The sequence below is a fragment of the Streptopelia decaocto genome (assembly GCF_964273445.1).
Source record: "Streptopelia decaocto genome assembly, chromosome: 3".
NCBI classification, from domain to species: domain Eukaryota; kingdom Metazoa; phylum Chordata; class Aves; order Columbiformes; family Columbidae; genus Streptopelia; species Streptopelia decaocto.
Window position 1 is genome coordinate 31,988,571 of NC_138656.1, and position 22,918 is coordinate 32,011,488.

General features: G+C 42.4%; 1 protein-coding gene across 3 annotated transcripts in view; it reads left to right on the forward strand.

Annotated features, from left to right (window-relative positions):
* The first annotated feature begins 1,197 nt into the window (after positions 1–1,197).
* The window catches only part of MOCS1 (molybdenum cofactor synthesis 1), a 140,966-nt gene continuing 119,245 nt past the window's right edge, over positions 1,198–22,918 (forward strand). For all 3 annotated transcript variants that reach the window (XR_014183565.1, XM_082047971.1, XM_082047972.1), the window contains exons 1-8: positions 1,198–1,358; positions 9,261–9,393; positions 10,031–10,198; positions 13,702–13,866; positions 20,265–20,326; positions 21,409–21,520; positions 21,848–21,960; positions 22,652–22,762. Coding sequence is in view for 2 of the 3 variants with exons in the window: in XM_082047971.1 (XP_081904097.1) it covers positions 1,227–1,358; positions 9,261–9,393; positions 10,031–10,198; positions 13,702–13,866; positions 20,265–20,326; positions 21,409–21,520; positions 21,848–21,960; positions 22,652–22,762 (996 nt within the window). In the remaining variant the exon portion in view is untranslated. The remainder of the gene's footprint in view (positions 1,359–9,260; positions 9,394–10,030; positions 10,199–13,701; positions 13,867–20,264; positions 20,327–21,408; positions 21,521–21,847; positions 21,961–22,651; positions 22,763–22,918) is intronic.

Sequence of the window (22,918 nt, forward strand, 5' to 3'; positions counted from 1 at the left end):
GGAATTATAATAATGCTGGAAAACTGAAATATTGTTTTCTTATGCCCCATACAATCAGACTATTTGTTTCCCGTGCCCAACATCTGACTGACACGCGGAAACAACTTTACAACCTATAAAGTCATAAAACTTTACAACTCACAAGGTTATAAAGCAGATATGTTTATTTCGACGTCGGGCGCAAGGGGGATCGTTCCACTATTCATGCGCAACTTCTAACAATATGAGGTGTGTTTAAATACAGTAAGGTGTTACATATTCATAATGACTCCAAGAACACCTATACATATTCATAACCTTTCCCGCTTCTTATTAAAATGAGTCCCAGGTAATCATTTCCGTAGTCTCCTCCTTGACCCCTCCCTGTATGCCTGCGCAGTGCCATCTGGTGGTATTGAGGAGGGGTCTTTGGATGAAGGCTCCTTCATCTTCATCACAGTGAACTTTTTACCTTTGGCTCATTATGTTGAATTGACTGGAACCCAAGCTGCCAAGTCGATTGAAACCAGACTGGTTTCCCCCCTTTTGCTGTAAATCTTCGTTATCTCATCTTCTCAAGTTTACAGCTAGGTGCCTTAAGTTTACATCTAGGTGCTGTAAAACTTCTTATCTTGGCCTTCAACGAGGTTCTGCTTTTTCTTAACAAAATTGGTTACATAAAGCTCTAAACTAAGCACCCTTAAAGTGTTAGTTAGTTAGTTGTTCCCTCTATCATGACAACGTTTCACAGATTTTACTTGAGGCATGGTCAGAACTGAGGCTGCAGTCGTATTTTACACCAGAAATATTCCCGAGCTCGGGGCAACCGTGTTTCCTGCGCCTCTGCCCGTTCCGGCCGGGACACGCACTCCGTGTGTGAGCCCTTCAGCTCCCGCGCTGCCCGCGACAGCAGCTGGCGGGCAGGGCCTGCCTGAAGGCCTCGGGCTCCACACCTGAATCTAGGCTGCCTGTGCTGGTTTAGCCCTTGCTGCTGGGGGATATGGGGTTCTCATGAGCTACCCGGGACACCTGCCTCAGGAGGGGACGAGGGACCGGCAAGACGCCGCTCTCAGCAGCTCGTGCCCTCCACACGCCCGGCTGCGGGAAAAGAACTACAGCTCCCGGCGTGCAGCGCCGCACCTACGGCCGCTCTGATTGGCTGCCGCCCCTCCCGCCCTCCTCCGCGTGACGGTGCGAGCCTGGCGGCGGCGCCGGAACCCTCCGCGTGCTGGGGGCCGGCGAGCGCCATGGAGGCGGTGGGCTGGGTGGTCTGGCGGCGGCGTGGCGGCCCCGCGCTCCTGCGGGGGGTGCTTGGGGCAGCCCTGGGCCGCGCCTGCAGCTCCGGGGCGACCGTGAGGGCTCCGTCCGCCGTGGCTCAGGTGAGGCGGGGCGCCGGGGGTCCGGCGGGGGAGGGCTGTGAGGCGAGGCCGGTGCGGCGCCGGGGGGTGTCAAATGAGGTGTGGGGCCGGGGGCCGGTAGCGGGCGGGCGCGCGCCACTGCCAGCGAGGTGCCCGGCGGGAGCGCGGCCGCCGGGAGTCGAGGTTGGGATATGGAGTCCAGGTTGGGATTTGGAGTCCCGGACCGGTGCAAAATTAAGAAAAGGTAGTTTGTGAAGGGCATGGCCTGGCGGGGCTGCCCCGGGGAGCTCGGGTTGAGAGCTCTGCACCGGGATCGGCCGCAGCCCAGGCTGAGACAGCTGGAATTTGCTTGGGCCAGTGGCACCGACACTCTGCCTCTTGCTTTCTGGTAGACACGTTTATTTTTGCAACCTGGATCAGGCTGGAACAGTAATTTGTGTGGTGGACGTTACTTGATTATACAAATCGGGGGGTAGGTGAGGTCATCAAGACGTGGTAATGTATACTTAAATGTCCTTACTTTACTGAAATGCCACCCTTACTTTGAAAGTAAGTAAGACGTTCAGTCTCTTGGACTGATGCAGTTCTGTGTTCCTTCTAAGTCAAGGAAGAGATGGTTTGATCTGCCAAGGTCAAAATCCAGTGGTTTGGCAGCTCTCGGTGGTTGCGGTCCGGGTGGTCACACAAACTTTGCAAAGAGGCTGTTTGCTCTGTGACTGGCATGAAACCAACACAGGTGTTGTCCAGAGCCAGCTCCATGTAGTTTGACTTCCAGTCCCTCAGATGGATTTGGCCTCTTGGTGTTCAAAGGCAGGAGAAAAAGCTGCACAGAAAGGTACAGGTTTTGTAACTGTCTAGCAGAAATAGGTCATGACATGCAGAGTAGGCCCAGCTGGGACATGATTTAGTGATTTGCTTGCAATTGCATGGCTGGCTTTAGGAAGCAGAAAATAAGCTAAAGCTACTGGTGTTAGTCTTTGTGTCACCAGAATTGAAGGCATTCACTACCACTTAGTTATTTACAGAAAGTCAAATGGATTTGTCTGTTTCTTTATTAAACACTTATTTGGCTCAGGTATCTAGAAAGGTTATTGTGTTTCTTTTGTTTGTTCTAAACCATGTACTTTATTTGTAAATTCTGATCAGAAGTATTTTTAACTGCTTTCTATATCTGGAGTAGTTCTAGCATACATTTAGGAATACTTTTGGAAGAGCTTGATCACAACATCCATCTCTGAAAGCCCCATTGCCTTAGGGAATGAAAGCCACAATGGTTGGAAGAATAGGATGTGTGTGTGTGTGCCATAGTAACTGTGACAAGTGAACTGGGGCACTGGCTGATACCCTGCAGGGCCTGAGAAGCAAGCTAATGAAAAGCAAAGACAGTGCAAACTTAGCAACTCTACAGTGATAATATATTCATTGCTCCTTGTTCTCAGTCTGTGACTGGTCTGTAGTGAGGAGCAATTAGTGTTACAGCCATAGGGGTCACAGAAACATGCTTTCAGATGACAGGATGTTGAAACTTGCAAAACTATTGTGAATACTTCTTGCCTATCTTCTGTGTTGGATCTGAAAATGTTCATGGATTCTGTTTAGTTTCATGAGATTTCAGTTGGGTGTGGGAGGTGCAGAGTTAGACTCCCTGCATTTCATCACCCTTTAAAATGATCCTTCCAGCTGTGGAAGGAAAAACTCCATGATGTAGGAGCTTCAGGAGACAACTGGATGGCTCTATCCAAGGCCATCTGTTCTAAGTCTTTAGGTTAGGTTACAAACAGTGGGGTCAGTACAGCTGCTGCTTTGGTATTGTGTGGTGAACTTATATTCAACTTTTGGCCTTTTTAACCTATTTCTACTTGTTTCTTTTTTTTGAGACAGTGGGAGGCTGAGTGCATGCTATCTATTCTGTATTCTGCATTTAATATCTGTAGTAACACTTTCTCTGAATACTTGGTGACTCCCTCTACCAGAAACACTATATAGCTTTTTTGTGGTTTGAGTATCCATTAAGTCCTTATAATGTTGTCTATATGAAATATGTGGTTAAAATCGATCTGTTTATAGAAGTGAAATGATATTGACCAGCTAACCTGAGTGGGCCAACCCCAGGCTGTGAAAATTTATGTTAGTTTTGAAGGTGAAATCAGATATACCTGGGAAGCTGGTCCTAAATTGTTTACTAATAAAAGCCGGAACTTAATCAGATTGTTATTGGACTGGTTAGTACACATGATAGATCCTGTTTGTATCTTAGTATTTAAGATATGGTTGTCATTCTCGCAGGAGTGTGCAGTGTAGAGTCCTTTTTACTAAGACTAGATAAGGGCAGGTAGCAACAGGCACTCTGAAAGTGGCATTTTCATGCTTGTTTGGTTTTGTACAAGTAAACAAAAGAAAGTCTGATGCCACTCTGTCATCTTGTACATATGATGACATGTCCAAATTATATTCTTGAACTAAAAAAAAAGAAAGTAGGATTACATATTTTTACTAAAAATCTTTGTTTTCCAGTACAATATAAAAGTAATTTGTACTGCTTACGGGTGAAAACCTCAGCTTTTTGTTATAAAGAGGGAAGATGAGAGGACTCTTAGGTAGTGAGGCTTGAGAGCATTAATAAGGAAATTAGTATTTTTTTTTTTTCCATCCTGCCCTAGATGTATCATTTCCAGTAAAGGTCTTCAGCATCCTGATACAAAGTTCCATTTCAGCATCCTCCATCTGTTCGTGTAGATCCTGTAATTCAGACATAACCACTTGAAATTTTATGTGGCCTCAATGAAGTCATTGCCACTGGGATAAAGAGAACAGCCCAGCTCCTCTAGAAAGACCTTGTGTGGCCCTTGTTCTTGGCCAGTCCTCTCTGAAACTCTCTGTCCTGGAGCTCCATTTTGTGGGTAGCTGGTCACAGTCCCTGAGCAGCAGGCTCTGTGCCAGAAGCCAGAACTGCAGCATGCTGTTTGGGGTCAACTCTTGGGCAGCAGCTGCAGAGCCCTCAGAAAAACATTTGTCTTGGCCTTCTGAGCTCAAACCTCATCCTGGCACTTGGCCTACTTAGACCCATTTCAGCCTCTGTGGCTGTATAATTTCCAGGTTAAACAAGGACGCCATGTCACCGCTTCCCTACAGACCAACATGTTAAAGGTGAGGCATGAAACAGAAGAACTTTTGTTGAGTTGTGTCCATGATGCTGGTGCAGTGGCATTGGGCACTACAGTGAGGTGGCAGCACTGATATATGGACCCGAAAGGGCTGCAGGAGCTGAAAGATCAGCACCAAGTGCGGGAGTACACAGGTTGTGGTGGTCCCTGAGGCCTGTGCAGAAGAAGTGTTTGCAAGCATTGCTGTTTCCTAGTGCACAAATATCACTGGGGGTAAAGTGGAGCTGGAAGGCTAGAGCAAGTATAGCACTTGATCTTCAGCGTGATGAATAGATTAGAGTTCTGTTCTCTTCTCCCGTGTATTCAACTGAGCCTTCCCAGTATCTGTCAGTTTGTGGTGTTCCTGGTGGTTATTAATACCTCTGGTGACAGCTTCCAATTTTGCTGCATTGTAGGAGAGTTCTCCTGGAAAGCCTAGGTGAATTGACAGGTCTGAAGGGCTGACAGCCTGTCAAAACGTAGTTGCTAGGTCCAGTCATCTAAGCTCTCATTCTTTCAGTACTAGTATAGAACATAGGATTGACAGCCCAGAGACTGAAACTGTTTTTTGACGGGTCAGGCAAAGCATACTCTGTGACAGGGTATACTCCTCTGATGTGCAGAAGTGTTGACCATCAACTATGCAGAGAGGGGGATAGGGACTTGGGGATTATAACCATTGCTTTTGACTGAAAAAGTTACGTGTTTGGGCACTGATATGTTAAAATACCAACAACCACATGTCTTTTCCAACTGCAGGGAACTGAATAACCCTTCCCCTGTAGCCTGGGAACTGTAGCAGACAGTTTTTGGTTTTTCCCTGCCCTCTTAGCTCTCACACAGGCTACAAGTGACTCGAGGTCCAACCTCACCCTATTCCTCCCCTTTAGAAAATCCTACTTACACAACTACCTGAGAAAGTGCTTCATCCTTTCTCTGAGTTGCCAGCTGAGTTTCCGTCTCTGATATTTGGCATTCCTTGTGGAATCGATAAAAACATGAATCACTGCTGGGTGCAGTGGCAGTTTTTGTAATACAGGATTAACTCCCCTGGAGCTCAAGCTGATGCTACTGAACTCCTCCTAATTCTTTCTTGCTGACGTCAAAGTGGGCAGAAACTGAACTAACAGCTTAAAAATTACATCTCCAGTCACATTTTTCCTCCCAGACAAACCCATCTCTCTACACAACAAGAAGCTCTAGTAGCTCTGGGAAACTTCTTTCTCTTCCCCATCGCAAACCCCACTATTTTGCAGCAAAACAGCAAAAGTTATTTATTTCCAACAGGAGCTTTGAAGTATATTGACACCAACTGCCTGCTGAATGCTTGTTCTTAGAATGTTGCTTCTTGACAATTTACTTTAGAGTAATAAATGAAAGCAGTATTATCCCTCCAGTAAGTGCTCTTACTTTAGTTTCCTTGCCTGTAGCAGCTGCTCAGGTGGATGCCACACCAGGAACAGAACCACTGTATCCTGCCTCCCAGACCAGTGGTGTTTCCTTCCTGAAAACTTTAAGCATATGATTGTCCTTGAGAAGAAAGTATACAGTTTTGGCATCCATTAGATACAATCATTAAAGTCTCCATTTCTTACCACCCTTCCATCAGGGAGGACAACTTTTAACTCCTTTTCTTTCCTGTAATGTGCATTCTAAAATGGGGAGGCAGGAGTTTTGTACTGTTCTGTCTTCAAGTGGAGTGGTTAAGGAAGCCTGGTCCTGAAAAAGGTACAAAAATAAGTTACTGAGAAAGAAACGAGAGGAGTGCTCCTACAAGAAGGGCTAAAATAGGTTTAATAAGCATGGGAGTGCTTTCACTCTCAAATACGGACACCTTTTCAAAATAGTGGTGAAGGGAACATGAGAAATTCAACCAGGCCAGAAAGCAGTAGTTTTCAGGAAAAAATGCTTTTTTGTTGCTTGTTTGGGTTTGGTTTTGTTGTTGTTTGTTTGTGGTGGTTTTTGTTTGGTTGTTTTTTGGGGTTTTTTTGGTGGGTTTTTTGGTTTTTTGTTTGGTTGTTTTGGTTGTTTTTTGTTTTGTTTTTTTATTTGTTTGTTGTTGTTTGGTTTTTTTTTCTGTTCAGGGATGAGTTCTCTTAATGGGGCAGAAGCAGAAATGAAGCCTGAATATTTAGCTGGGCTTTTTGATTTAACCTTCCTTACATTCTGGGGAACTTTCACCATGAGTGCAACAGGGGCAGCATTTCTAACAAAGCAAGTTCCCAGTGTGGGATTTCCTGGGGCAAGTAAAGCTGTGCAGAGCTCACAAACAACCCACAGGTGTCCAAAACAGAGCATTTCCTCAGGGGGATTGAAAACCAGGTGAGTTGTCCTGCCTGTGCACCTTGGAGAGGAGAGAGATGTAGGAATGTGTGTGTGAGGTTGCCACTGGCACCTTTGGTGCTGCAGAGGGGGAAGACCAGGCCTGGGGAGGGCTTGCCTCAGCCCCTTATCCTTCTGCTCTTGTGGCACCGCTAGGAAATGGAAACTGAGATTGCTTGCTCCTGGCAGAAAGGCCAGGACTGTTCTTAGAGGCCTTCTTATCTAACAACAAAACTGTTTGGATCAAGAAGCGTAGTGTGTTGCTTAAAGGCTGGTGGAAAGATTGTACGTCCAAGACAGATTGCTTTCAAGTTTAGCAGTAGCTGTGGTGTTAACACAGCTGGAATCAAACTTGCTGCAGCTGCTGATGGCTGAAGTTGGGCCTCTCCCCAGGTAACCTTTGCTGTCCAACTGATCTGGTCAGTGAGGGTGTCCTCTCTGTCTTCCACACAATCCCAAGCCTTTCTTACAAATTCTTTCAGGATAAAATGTTTTGAGGAAGCATACCTGGGTTTTTTGAGTTGTTTCATCTGACCATTTCTGAACTCCTTGCTAGGGCTGTTTGGAAATACTGTGTGATATTAACACCTGTGGTTACTGGTGATGACCAGAGCCAGGGAGATGATGGCCAAGGCCACGAGTGTTTCTGCCCAGTCCCTTGGCGTTGTTCCATACATGCTGATATTTAGTATGTCTGGAGATTTCGCAGGTCTGTTTTTGACTAGATGGAAATCATGACATTTGCTCAGTTAAGCAGTTTGAATATTACCTAATGTGTCATTTTGTCTGGTTCATCATTCTACGTCTTAAATTTATGTCAAAACTTTATTCTTTGCCTGCTGCAGCCTATCAGGACTAGCCAGCGTGATTTTCGCTTGAGGTGCAATTTTGCAGCTGATTTTTTTTTTTTCCCCCTCCTCACTTTTTAAACTTTGTGAACACAGTGTAACCAGAAGTGGTTTTGTATGTGTCATTTCACTGGAGAGAAAGTTCACTGTATGTCCAGGAACCTTGTAGCTTTCTTCAGTTTTCTTAGCTGACTATTAAGTGTCTGTATGTGGTTAAACAAGAGCACAGTGAAGGTAGTTCCTTTAATTATTTTGATCCATTTTTTGCTGTTTTGTTTTGTGATATTATGCAGCTGGCATCTGTCAAAGTTATGACATTGGCTTTCTATAAAATGTTAATTTCATTGTCATATAGTAAGTGAAAAGACACCAGACTTGACAGAGTTTGGATGATGATGTTTGTGGACATTTTTAAGTAGTGCCTGAATGAAGTATCTGCTAGCTGATTATGTTGGTAAACTTTTGGCGTTCTGGGGTACTGTCATAAGGATTGTTTCAGTTACTGCATGTTTCACTTAGGGTGTTGAAATATTTTCCGGAAGTAGCAGAGTTTCAGCTGTGTTTTACAGGTATAGAAAACAGAGATATAACATGGTAATTTGAAAGTCATGGGCTAAAGACAGCAGTGGGACCCCCTGCTCCTAGACCTTGCCGTAATCAGCAGTGTTCTGGTGTTGACCATAGTGATGTTTTAAAGATGCTTGGTATAGACTTGAGCTGTATTCCAGTAGCAGCTACTAATTTATAATATTTCGTTTGATACCTAAAGTGATCAGCCCTCATTCTGGAACACAAAAGCTCAGTACTTCCTGAAAAACATGTTGCTCTAGAATATGTTACACCATGCTTTAAAAAAAATCGTAAATACAAAAAACTTTTAATAATTACTTTATGACAGTTAATAAAGACATTATTAAAATTCTGGATATTTTTATACAGGCTTGAACAGGTGGAATGTTTAGGATCATGTGCACTCTTTCAGTCCCGCTGTGCCCTGTAGTATTTATCATCTTTTATCTGAGACAAGCTTTTTGGAAGTATTGTGTTGTACGGATTTGGGCAAGAAGACCTTGTTGGAAATGTGCTTGAAAGAGACATCACAAAACATAATTGTACACAGCAATACTGTGATTTTGCTATTAATAAGATGTTATGTCTTGCAGATGAAGGTTGTTAGGGAGACAAGCAGACACGCAGAGTTTCATCAATTTTTAGTTCTCGTGTCTTGAAATGCAGAGACCCTCATGTATGGGATACATATATTTCATTTATCTGAGGGCTGTAGTGAGGTGGAGTGGTCCTGGATCATTCTGGAAAGTGAAGAGGCATGCAATTGAAAAAGCTGCTTCCTATGTGGCATAAAAAGCCTGAAGCACCTGTTGCAAAGAGGCTGTGTCTTTAAATGCACATGGAAAATGATAGTACAGTTTCATGGAATTAAGGATGTGGAACTTAATCTCCAAACAGCCATTTTGACCATAAAGGCAAAGTCTTGTTCTATTGTCCCTGGAATAATAATTATCATTTGAGTTCAAAGTTAATATTTATACACCAAGTTGATAGTGAGGATAACTGTTAAAATATTTAGTATTTCATTGTTTCCATTACAGGAATTGCAGAGCTCAGGAAGAGGACACTTTCTACTGGAACATGCTGCTCCCTTCTCAGCTTTTTTGACGGACAGCTTTGGGCGTCAGCACAACTACTTGCGAATTTCTTTGACTGAGAAATGCAACCTCAGGTGTAAGCATCTGCTTTTTTCCTTCCACAAAGCTCTTACATAACATATTGTGCACAGGCCAAGAATTGAGATTTAGTACTTACTGCTCTATTGGCTCTGTGCTGTTTCTTTTCTTCACAAAGTAAAGGTAAAAGATAGAGACTGGTTTGAGGCTGAGCTGTTGATAGGATGGGGAAGCAGGAGCAAGCCTAGGGGTCTGGCAGAGACAGGTGAGAGTGACAGGTCTTTCATCAGACTTGGTGTGTTGTCATACCCAAAGTGTGTGATAACCGTGAGAACTCGTACCTAGGTATTCCCACAGTTGCATTTGTGAAGTTTGTGGCATTGTCCCAGTGCTTTCCAGTTCGCTTTGGTGCCTCTGTTGGAATGCAGATTACATAGAAACAAGATCAGCTTTCCCTTCCAAGTGTAATTTTGAGGCATGTCAAATGAGCCTTGAGTTTTCTTTTGAAGGAAAAGAGGAAATTGTTAGGAGATTGCTTGTAAGATTTGTTGTATGATTTTACCTGTATTTCAGAAAAGCAAAGTCATTTGACATCCATTGAAGACAATTGCTCTTGGGGCATTTTTTCCTGTCAATATTAGATTAACTGCAGCTGTTTATTTTTTTCCCATGTATGTCTGTATTCTTTGTTTCAGGTCAGTATTGTATGCCAGAGGAAGGTGTTCAGCTGACTCCTAAATCAGAGCTACTTACTGCTCAGGAGATAATCACCCTAGCCAAACTGTTTGTGAAAGAAGGTGTAGAGAAGATCCGACTGACAGGAGGAGAGCCACTTATCCGACCCGATGCGGTCGATATTGTTGGTGAGTTCCCAATAAATACAGTGTGTTTCAAAGTGACTTGCTATATATTGATCCGAGAACTATGCTTATAACTTTCTACTAATACAGTCCAGCAACCCGAAGAATAAAATGATGGTGCGTTTTCCCAACATTTTGAAATGCAAGATAGTTCCTTTCAGAAAATTTCCAGTTCTGCCCTGCTGTTTGGATGGAACTTATATCTTTTAATATTCTAACATCTGAACTTAGCATTGTCTTCATATTTAACATCTACTGGAGTAGTTTGCAATAATGCAGCTTTGGGGTGAAAAATCAAGAATTGATGTGACCAGATCCTCACTGAGGAGAAGCAGCTGATATGTGCTTATAAACAAAACAAGTTTTCTTTGGGATTTTTTGGGGGTTTTATTTTTGTGTTTTTGTCTCCTTGATAACAGTTGCCCCTTTCTTATCTGTGTTTAATAAGGAATGGTGGAAATGCCTGTGCTTTTACAGTTATTGATGAAGACTATTACTTGAATGGAAGATAAAGTACTGCGTAATTTTCAGAAGTCTGTCTCCTTCAATTGCATTGTGTTGACAGAGTTTGCTGTTACTCTGTGGTGCACATGTTTGGCACCAACAGAAAAGTCAAAACTAAACAGATTGCATGTAACATCTATGGGAAAACTCATTGAAGGGAAAACAAGCCCAAAAATGTCTTCTGCAGAATTTAAGTCAGGCACCTATATTGAAGCCATTTTAGCACAATGTACTGGTTTGGGCTGGGATAGAGTTAAACTGGATTTCGAGGTGTTTTATAGAAGCTGGGTACAATATCTCAGGTGCTGAATAGGGTTGAGATTTAAGTTAGGTTTTTTTTCAGCAAACCTTTCTCTTAACCATAAATGGTCTACGAAATACTAATAAAGGTCAAAAATATTAGTGCTTGATTACTGTCACTGGGTTTTCTAACACTCAAGCTCAAACTTTTTTTGTTTCAAGGAAGAAATGTGATTTTAAGCTACTGTAGGAGACCGTGTTATTCAGAGACCTGCTACGGTTCTTTAGATTATTTCAAATCTTTTAATATATGCACATACATAAACTGACTCAGCAACTAACACTTGGCTGAAAGCTAAATCATGTCCTGGCAGCTGCTGAAAACATATGGTTGAGACTTTTCTGAAGCAGCTGATAGTGGAATATAGAATCCATCTCCTTGAGATACTCAAAGTTTAAATTAGCACTGGATTCAAGCTGTGTGATAGCTGTTTATTATTAATAGTCTGAGAGGTACAGATCTCCACTTAGAAAACAGTTTTTCATGGGCTGGGGGACAGATGGTTGGATGACTTTCTGTAGCAACATACACATTTCAAGAGTGAAGTGGAGAATATGTAAGCAACTTGTCTGTTTGAGAAGATGCTCTTAATCCTAAAGGAAAAAATAAATATAAAAGGGTTTACTTGATGGCATGAGCCTGACAAACAAGCTTTTAGTTTCATGCTATTGAATTATAGCATCTGTTCTGTTTCCTTTTCTACTTGATAGTTTTATCAGTTGCTGTTGCTTGTGCTGATTGTTGCTAAATCAGTGACTAAAGGTCAGCAAACATATGTAGTACAGGTACAAGGTGAGTTACGAAGTTATGAAATCTCTTCAATCCCCTTTGAATTTAGAGGTAAACAAGCCAAGAAACCCAGCAACTGCAACTGTTCCACTTTTTGGCTTGCAAAGATAAAGCAGAGTGTACTAACTGGTCCTTTTTAACTTTAGTGTTAAGTCCCTAATTTCTCACAATTGGTTTCTGTCCAGTTTGTTCTTACAGGTGGTTCGACATATTAGTGTATTTCTAGTGCCTCATCCTGTATCTTGTCCAGCCTGATGAGGAAGAAGATGCATTGAGAACAGCTGCTCCCTGCACTAACTGACCCAATCAGCTGGTGCTACTTTTTTAAGTTTACCATTTTAGGCTGCAAACACGGCTTTGGTTTTATTCTACGTCTTTATCCATTTTACATTTCTAACAATGAAGTCTGTATGGTAGCTAGTCTTTTTTTCTCTGTTGTTAGGAGGTTGAGCATTTGGTGTATTCTGAGGCTGTAACTAAAAGCAGTGGTGTTCCTGTGCTACCCTCTGGCAGCAGAGGATATCCTATGTTCTCATAAAGACTAGGCTGCTCGTGGTAGTTAGCGTTAAGTAATTTTTTGATATACTTGCATAAGTAGAACTCATCCTTCAGGAAAAGGGTATTCCTGGTCATGAATTCTGAGACGTGAATGCCAGAAAAATCTAGTTCTTTGTAACAAAAGAGCAGTCTTTACTACCTCAGTTTCCAAATGTCTTTACAGGGCTCCTAATCATGTTGCAAAATGCTGCTGCTGTAAAGCTTCAGCATCTTCGGTGTGACCTGGCTTGTCCTATTCCAGAGTTTTGGGCCCAGTTTAGGGTGAATATTTTGAGAATAGCTGGGAAATTAGATAAAGCAGAAGTAAAATCCTTATCAAGAGGAACAAATAGAGGTAAAATAAGGAGAAGCAAAGGGATTATGAAATATTTGTGCTGTAATTAAAGCTGCCTCAAGAGTAAGGGTTCTTCAAATATTTTTCAACTAATTAGGGTGGGGGCTCTGAGAGAAGGGAGGAGGGAAAATAAGAAAATTACTTTGCCATTGCTCTGCTTCTGCAAGTGGCTTATGGGTTTTTTCCCTATTTGTTATTGTTCTGGTAACTGGAGGTTTGAAACCCTGCCCTCTGGAGATCTGGTATTTTGGGGTTTTCTGCATTTGGGCTGAGAGGGCAGCTCTTTTCTAAATCTTAATCTCATGTTATTAACCGTTTCTTGTGTGGTTTTCTTTTGCTGGCCATTTTTTAGTGTCTTGTGTAAGCTCTTTTCAATTGGCTAGGCTACCAGTGTGAGTCATGGAAATATTTCAGTTGTCAAGTGCAAGTGTTTTGTCCATTCAGTGTTGTTGCCTTGGATTCTCTGTAGTGGTCTAATATGTTGACCTTTTTCTGTTTATTTAGGCATATATGTGGTATTTCTTTCAGTAGTGTAAAGTCACTGCTGCTGGCAGCTACCTCTGAGTTAGAACGTTTTTTTGGTAGAGCAGGACAAATGTTGCTAGATAAACACAGTTCACGTGTCAGGTGTGAAAGGGATGGCTTGCTGCTTATTGTTGTTGCACAACACAGAATTTGGTTTGCAAAGCAAGATCGAGGGAAAGAAGGTAAACAAAATCAGAGGCGTTCTTCCAACAATAAAGTAGCTATTCACTCTAATAAATGGAGAACAAAATTGGTGTTCTTTATAATCAGTGTTCTTTATAATCAATTTTGCATGCAATAAATGATTGTGTTTTGTACATTCTGAAATGGCTTTGTGCTAAAATGGGTCTCATAAACCAAGACATCTGGAAGAAGGCTGAAGCACTGACTTGTCCATGTTTTCCTCACATCCTCAGTGATATTTTGTTTTATTGTTTCACAAATCTTCATTTGGGTTTTCTTTTAAAGTATTCTTTTTACTTTTTATTTTCCTAGGGCAACTGAACAAGCTAGAAGGGCTGAAAACCATTGCTGTCACAACCAACGGGATCAACTTGGCCAGATTACTGCCCCGACTGAAGGAGGCAGGACTAAATGCTGTTAACATTAGCCTGGATACTTTGGTCCCAGCTAAGTTTGAGTTCATTGTCCGGAGGAAAGGTACAGGCTTGTCTTCTAAGGCAACTGTGTTAATACTTGCAGTAATGCTGTGAATTGTTTGGTGTGCCTTTCACCCTCAATTACTTTGGAAGGGGCGTCTATTGCCATCCTCCTGAGGTTAGGAAGAATCTGGTCAAACCTAGCTGATTTTCTAGTGACCCTTCTTTCTACAACCCTTAGGCAGGTAGAGACCCTTGCAGCTGGTGGAGTAGAAGATGTTCAGCTCACCACAGTCAGTGGGACTGTGACTACAGTTGCCAGTAGCTGGCTGGTTACTGGTTAGTCATGGATGTCAAGAGGTTTATCCAAATCTGGTGTTGATCTTGTGTGCTGCTCTTCTTCAACACTGTTCAAAAAACAGCTGGGGACTAAGATGCCACAAGAAATGAACTTCCTGTCATGAACAGTGGCCGTTTCTTGAAGTTATACTTGGGGTATGCTTGCAGTGGTCTCACTTATGATTAGTGATGTTCCATGCCTCCACTACCTTTTAATAGGAGTGAACATAAATCGTGACAGAGTTAATTTGAGGATAGGTGCAAGCTTTGGAACTTTTCTCTGATTGAGCTGTTCTAGGAACTCCAAACGAAGTTTCAAAATGCTTGGCTGTGCCCAGTATTAGAGATTCTTGTTTAAATGAATCTGAAAGCTCATCATGAAGTTCATCTTCATGGTTGGGCTTCCTTCCAACCTGAAACTGATTAGATTAAGGGAGTGGATCACCTCCCTTATGAAGAAAGGTTGAGGGAGCTGGTCTCTTTAGTTTGGAGAGGAGGAGACTGAGGGGTGACCTTATTAATGTTTATAAATATATAAAGGGTGAGTGCCATGAGGATGAAGCCAGGCTCTTCTCGGTGGCAAACAATGATAGGACAAGGGGTAATGGGATCAAGCTAGAACAGAAGAGGTTCCACTTAAATTTGAGAAAAAACTTCTTCTCAGTAAGGGTGACAGAACACTGGAACAGGCTGCCCAGGGGGGTTGTGGAGTCTCCTTCTCTGGAGACATTCAAAACCCGCCTGGACATGTTCCTGTGCGACCTCACCTAGGCGTTCCTGCTCCAGCAGGGGGATTGGACTAGGTGATCTTTTGAGGTCCCTTCCAATCCCAAACATACTGTGATACTGTGATCTTGTATCATTCTGTTTCTGTCCAGTAATGTAACTTAGGCAGTCTGTGAACTACTAATTCAGACAAAACCTCCAAATAGCCACTAGATGGTAGAACAACGCAAGAGAAAAGTAGGGCGAGGAAAATAGAAATCTTGGATGCTCTGAGAAATCATTCAGTGTTTGAATCATTCTGCTATCAAACTGAAGTTCTGCTGACAGGTACAGGAAGTTGTCCTTGTCTATAGTCTCTCTGGGAGCACTTCTTGTGGTTTCTACATCATGGTGCAGAAGTCTGTTCCTGTCATAAAGCTGATTGGAGCATTATCCTGCCAGCATAGGCTATTGCATTAATCTGGTTGTGTCATGGCACAGTTGGCTTCCAGAGAAATATCTGGGAGTATCTAATTGCAAGCAGGTGTTGACTGTTTTCTTTGCTTCTGCTTTTTGCATTTGAATATTACCTGTTTTGTGACATTCACTGGAAACAAGCACTTTATTCACTACTGAAGGAGCAAACCTGATCCTCAGTACTGGGGCCCATATTATTCAATATATTCATCAACAATTTGGAGGGAATAGAGTGTACTATCAGCAAGTTTGCTGATGACACCAAGCTGGGAGGAGTGGCTGACACGCCAGAAGGCTGTGCTGCCATCCAGCCAGACCTGGACAGGCTGGAGAGTTGGGCAGGGAAAAATTTAATGAAATACAACAAGGGCAAGTGTAGAGTATTGCATCTGGGCAGGAACAACCCCAGGTTCCAGTATAAGTTGCAGAATGACCTATTAGAGAGCAGCGTAAGGGAAAGGGACCTGGGTGTTCTGGTGGACAGCAGGATGACCATGAGCCAGCACTGTGCCCTTGTGGCCAGGAAGGCCAATGGCATCCTGGGGTGTATTAGAAGGGGTGTGGTTAGTAGGTCAAGAGAGGTTCTCCTTCCCCTCTACTTCACCCTGGTGAGACCCCATCTGGAGTATTGTGACCAGTTCTGGTCCCCTCAGTTCAAGAAGGACAGGGAACTGCTGGAGAGAGTCCAGTGCAGGGCAACAAAGATGATTAAGGGAGCATCTCCCTTATGAAGAAAGGCTGAGGGAGCTGGGTCTCTTTAGCTTGGAGGAGACTGAGGGGTGACCTTATTAATGTTTACAAATATATAAAGGGTGAGTGTCATGAGGATGGAGCCAGGCTCTTCTCGGTGACAACCAAGGATAGAACAAAGGGTAAGGGGTTCAAACTGGAACACAAGAGGTTCCACTTAAATTAGAGAAGAAACTACTTCTCAGTGAGAGTAACAGAGCACTGGAACAGGCTGCCCAGGGGGATTGTGCAGTCTCCTACTCTGGAGACATTCAAAACCCACCTGGACACCGTCCTGTGTAACCTCATCTGAGTGTTCCTGCTCGGGCAGGGGGATTGGACTAGATGATCTTTCAAGGTCCCTTCCAATCCCTAACATTCTGTGATGGTGTGATTCCAGCTCCCTAAATTATATGGCCACAGCTCTTTATATCTGATTGGAAGCTGGTAGGAAGCTGCTTATAAAGTAATTTGAAAGTTGTTGCAGGGTGAGGGTAACTTTTATTTAAATAAATGTTCTCTTTTCCTCCTTCCCCTTAAAAGTAAAATAGGTCTTTACCCACAAAGAGAGAAAGTGCTCAGCTGAATAACACAGAGAATGAACAGAGGAGTTTCTGAGACTCAATATTTTTAAGAAGGAGAATAAGTTCCTTATCGTAGTTTTTGGTGTTTTTTTTTTGTTTTTTTTTTTTTTTAAGTGGAGCTAAGGTAAAAATAATAATACTGAGTTTGTGTTGTGTTTTTTGTTGTGGTTTTGTGGGTTTTTTTGTGTGTGTATGTGGTTTTTTTTTCCTTTTGTCTAGGGCTGAAATTATGTAAAAAATACTTTGTTGTTTTTGAGGGTTTTTTGTTTAATAGGAGATTTCCAAGTATGGAATGAGCAGAGAATAAAGTGCCTGCCCTACTGTTCTACCCTGTCTCCTGTGGCAGTTCCAGAGGCAACAAGATGTAGCTCCTCTTAAGGTGAGAGGGATTCCTGGTCTTAGATTCCTACAGGCTGGTAACTTCTGTAGAAAGTAAAGGTGACACCTGATTATGGAGCTAACCAGGAAATCGAGAAACTTGGAATCAATTTTTCCTTTCCTTTGGAAACTCATTCTGGGGTTTTAAGAAGAGGCTGGAACATTGTTATCTTTGCAGGTGGCCTGCGTTATGCCTGCTTTTATTCCCAAATAGTTGGAGTGGAGGGAATGACTGTGGGATGATCAGAGATTTCCTTGCTGTATGAAAACACATTAGAGGACCAAAGTATTTCTACTTTTCCCCATCTACCCCATTCTAAGGGATAAATAAATGGAAACTACTTTCTTGCAGGTAACCAGTCTAACCTGTTTCACAGCCTGTCCCTTCTTTGTTCAGTACAAGGAAAATGAGATAATATTGTACTGTAATTGGATCATTAAACATTGACTTGAAGCCTTTCTTCTTGTAAGGATTAAAGGTTGGGGGCTGTTGTCCCACATAGGATTGTTCTGGATGTGTCTAAGGTTCTCTATGCTTCTAAGTTGGCTAAAGTTACGATTTCAGAAGAAATTTAAAAAGATGAAAATACTGAGATTTTCCATTGGGGGGAAGAGTTGTCATTTTGAAATTTCGAACAAAAACTTAGAGAGCTTCTGTGCCTTGACACTATTATATTTCCTGACACAATTAAATCTAGTATTCATTTGTGCTCTAATATTTAGAAGTGTTTTGGGTTTTTTCTTTTTGTTGTTCCATTACCACACAACAACTTTGATCTAGAAAGGATGTTTCAGTGAGTATGGCAATACACATGAACATGCTTTTCATAAAGAAAAAACAGTTAACGTCAAAATAGGAAATGTGGTTACAGACTTTTGGTTTTTTAATGTTACAAATTTTTATTTTAAATAATCACCCTGCCCCCAAAATCTTTTCATGCAAAAAAGCTATAATCGTTGTTAGTCAGAATAGCCTCTTCTTTTCCTTTTTTTTTGTTGTAGAGGTTTTTGATAGCTGTTCTAAACCACACTCTTATGGTAGCATGGCAGGAGGTAAGAGGCAGAACTGGGAGGGATGCTGAGTTGGATGCATTGTAAGCTGTAATCCTGTTCTGTACCTCTACAGCGAGCTGAACCCAAGTGTGCAAGTATTCCAACATGCAGAGTTTTTTATCTACTGCTTGCTAGTGATTGCCTGCTCACATTTTTAGTTAAGTTCAGTTTCACCTTTCTACAATCCTTAAGTTGCACATAAGCTTTACTAAGCTGTTGGGGAGCTTTTGATCCCTTTTGTGGCTCTGGGATGTGCTTACAGTGGTGTATCATTATCTCTGTTGCCACATTCAGCCTGCAAACTTGCTTAATTGGAACAAAAGTACCACCAGGGCTGCAAACTTCCTGAGCACATGCAGAACAAGTAGGTAGTGAAGGAGAAGGGTGACAAGTTATAAGTTCAAACAGTTGCTTGCAAGTGTGAGTTTGCTGTCTTCTCCTTGCTCGTCACCTCTCTCTTTGCAGCCAGGACTGTATTAGGGTCTGCTTATAAAACAGTTAGCATCTTTTGCTTTCCTGTGTTTATGGTGTATAATGCCTTTATCAGCCAGAAAGCAGTTAAAGCATCGTGTCTTTTTTTGTTTGGTTGGTTTTTTTCCTCCTGTTAAATGCATCCAATATAAAGTGTGCACAGATTATTACTAAGTTATTGCTTATTTCTGGGAGAACACCTACAGATTAATGCAGCTGTGAGGTCTTCACTAGAGGATCTGAGTTTCCAGTAGATAAAAGATAGGAGAAAGGAGGTTGATGGACCTACATGGAAAAACATATGACTAGGAACAGCACAGGGGTTGTCAGCACAAACTTCTGGAAGATATTACCCTTTTGCTTGCATGTGTAAAGTATTCGCTGTTGAAGCCTACAGGTTTGGAAGAAGGAGCACAATCCCATACAGCGTTTTGTCTCTCACACCTGAGTTCAGAGTGCAAACAGGAGGAGAACTTAGTCTGGTACCTGACAGGGCAGGAGAGACATTCACAAACTGGGCTGGCAGCTGAGCATGCTGCTCACCAGAAATGCGTACCCAGAGCTCGGCAGCTTCTGTCTCCTTCTTACTCCCATCACCCTGCTTCTCTGCCAGCTAGTGAGTGTGGCAGGGAAGGAATAATCTGTCAAATGTAAAACTGGTATCATGATGCAGGGTCTTAACTTCGTTTAAAGTTGACAGAAGGTGTGGCTTGAATGGGATGATTAAGAGGCTTTCCTAAAGGCCTTTGGAATTCCAAAATTGCATTGTCACTTTATTTTTTCTTCCAAATTTAGGTGGTATGTGCAGGGGTGAATATACTTGCCCTAAATTAACCATAGCTCTTTGGGAGCAGCTGACAAGTGTAGGCCACTCTAAATGGCAGGGTGAGGCCAGGCACTTCATTCCTTGAAGCCACTGCAGTTACTGACATCTTTCATTTGTCTTCAAGGTTCAAAAGCCAACTGAATTGCTTGCCTAAATGCTCTAATTCCGCCCCCCCCCTCCCCCCCACCCCCATGTTATGCTCACCAACTTTACATGTTTAGTCATAAAAATGACCATTATGTAAAATGCTGCCTGTGATTTTCAAACTAACAGATAGTTAGTAGCTCTGGGAAGCCGATTACACCTGTAGCCAGGGATGAACAGGGAATCGAGGGGCTTTTGTTTGTTCTTAACCCCATTCCCCTCCATACTCACTTTAGATAGATCTTTAAAAATTTACTTTGCAATATTGCTGTCTGGCTGAGAACAGTGAGATTCTACCATTTTGGCAAAGACACATGTGCCATTATTATCAAATAAACATTAATTTAACATTCATCACTGCATCTGGAGGCAGTTCACAAATGCTTGCCACTCTCTTTCAGAACATAACACAAGGCAAAGCTGAGTATGGAGCAGTGGGGAATCATATGCAAATGATAGATGGATGTCCAAATATGCAGAAAAGCATACCAATATTTTGACTACTCAGATACCCATCAAAAAAATGTGTTTTGGTGACTTGACCACAGTAACACTGGTAGCCTCTGGGGAGGGTGTGTGGGGTGTGTGTGTGGCACTGAAGTCTCTTTACTTGCAGCTCTTCTGAATTGCAGCCCTGTCTGTGGAATCAGATTGGTTTCTCTTTGTCATCTTTTTGTCTTGTACTAAATAACCTCCTTTTGCGTTCTGTTTTTATACAAGAAAAATATTTTTTTAATTCTTTTTATATCTTAGGCTTTCATAAGGTAATGGAAGGAATCCACAAAGCCACTGAACTTGGCTACCATCCTGTTAAGGTAAAGCCAGTATTTATTTACTCTGGAACTGTTGTGTGTTACCATAAATGGTGGTGAAAGATACAGCTCGCCTGATGAGGAATTTATTTTTTCCCCCACCTCTGTGAATAACTTCTGGTGAGACTGAAGAAAAATTTTAGTAGACTGAAGATCACATCAAGATGTGATGGGGGAAATTCATATTATCTCCTCCTGCAGCTGAGGGTGCTGGTTCACTGTGGCACCAAACCTATTGACAGCCTTACTGTAAGCCCCAGGGTGGTCCAGCTCTGTACTTGCCTCTTCCTGCCCCCTCTATTGATTTGGCACTTGCCTGACCCAGCTGTGAACTGGGCCAAGGGAGTTAACAGACAGAAAACTACCCTGCAGAAAGACATTCATTTATTCCTGGTTTACCTCCTTCAGCTGCTGACAGCAGGCTCTGAGTGCCAGTGTGAGGGAGGGAGGGAGGGAGGGAAAGGGAGTCCTCCTCTGGGGGGTTGCAGGTAAACCAGCTCAGCTGTAACATGAAACTTCACCCCAACTCAGCTGTTTGCAGTTCTGCACCTGTGGTTCGCTTCAGTTTCACATGTGCTTTGGAAGATGTGCAAGTGTTTTAGGCTATAGAGTTATGAAAAACACTTGAAATTAAACTAGGTTTAAGCTTTCCTGAATGATCTTGATAATCATGATGCACAATGTTTGGACATACTATCTGCCTTGCTAACAGGGAGTGTTTTAGCAACTGCACAGCTGTCTGTTGTTCTTCAGATAAAGCAGAGAGTACCTGAGGCTCCAGTGTAAATATTATTTATTAGAAATGTGCATAAAAGCTAGTCATCCTGCAGCCTATGTTTATGGAGTGTGCTGTGAACACTTTCTGGTGTGGGACATTTGTGTGACATCTGCCAAAAAGAGTACTCTAGAAGGTACCCTGTTAGCACTGTTAAAGAATACATATAACCTCGGACTGGAGAGTGGAATTGTCATTTTAGACAGTAAAAACCGCCATACCTTAGGTGGGTAAGGACTGTGAAACCTTGTGTAAGAGGGCAGAAAGTCATACTCTTCTCACTAATTTCAGGGACCTGATTTTCTTGCAGGTAAATTGTGTGGTGATGCGAGGCTTCAATGAGGATGAGCTGCTGGACTTTGTGGATTTCACAAAGGATCTGCCCCTTGATGTGCGGTTCATAGAATACATGCCCTTTGATGGTATGCAGTCCTGTTTTGGGATTCTTCATGGCATGGAGTGTGCCTTGGACATAGATGACTCTGGTTGGTGGTTGTTCACCCTCTGGGCTTGTCTCTGGAAGTTTTGGTGAGCTCTTTTTTGGGAATTAGGAATTTAGTTTTGTGTTGTATCTTTTGCAGGTTATCTGTCTTCCCCAGATATACTAGGAAAGGATTAGCAGCAGGGTTAGTTGGGGCTGGGACACCTACAGGGAACACTGAGATTTGTTGAGAATGTAAAGGTGGTTCTCTGCTAATTAAAACAACAAAATCCACAGTATAAAGTTATGCTGGTTTTATTAATTCTAGGCAATAAATGGAACTTCAAGAAGATGGTGAGCTACAAAGAAATGCTTGATACAATTAAGCAGCGATGGCCTGAATTGGAGAAATTGCCCTGTGAAGCTTCCAGCACAGCCAAGGTGGTGTTAGAAAAGAAATGTGAAATTTACCCCCATTCTTTCCTTACCCTAAAGGCCCAAATTCTTCTGAGTTGAGCATTTAAGTTTGACAAGCAAAATAAAATTGCTCCTTGTAGTAATTCGGGGATTTTGGTCGAGCTGCCTGCATGTGGTTTGACTCTTACTAAACACTGGTCATAGTCTTTACCTTTGGAAATACAATGTGTTTACTAGGTGCTCAGACAGGTATAAAGAATGGCAGACTTATATCCTTTATTTGAAACATATATATCCAGCTTTTGAAACTTTTGTCAGTCCATGTCTGTCTATGACTCCACGTTAAGAAGCCTGATGAAACAGGTGTTCAGTGAAATAACAGTGTTGCTTTAGAGTGTGCAGGGCTACATGGGGGATTTCTAGTGTACATGAATCTGTGGTTCATGGCTGCCTCAGTAAGAGCATGCCTACTGCCATCACCTGTGAGTTGTTAACTACAAGAGCAAACATTTAACAAGTTTGTGAATTTCCAGGAACAGGGCACAATAGATTGGACCCCCTGACAAACCTGATTTTGCTTTTTTCTGTCATGTGACATTAGAACTCAAGAAAATCTATGTGAAAATATCTTCCAGTCTTCAGGCAAGTGGAGCTTTAAAAAGGATTTGTTTATATTTGACTTTTTTTCTTTTTCTTCCCCTCTGTGTTTCTTTAGAGTTATAAGGTGCCACATTTCCAGGGACAAATCAGCTTTATCACCTCCATGTCGGAGCACTTCTGTGGATCCTGCAATCGGCTGAGGATAACAGCAGATGGGAACCTAAAGGTTGGTAGTGAAACACAATTCTCTTTACTTTCATGCAGTGAAAGCAGTGTTGAAATTCTTCCTTTAAAAGTAGCTTGAATGTAAAGTAGGATGGAAAGGCACATAATTATTACCAGCTAATTCCAGTTTATCTGTCCTGTACGTATTCTTGTTCAA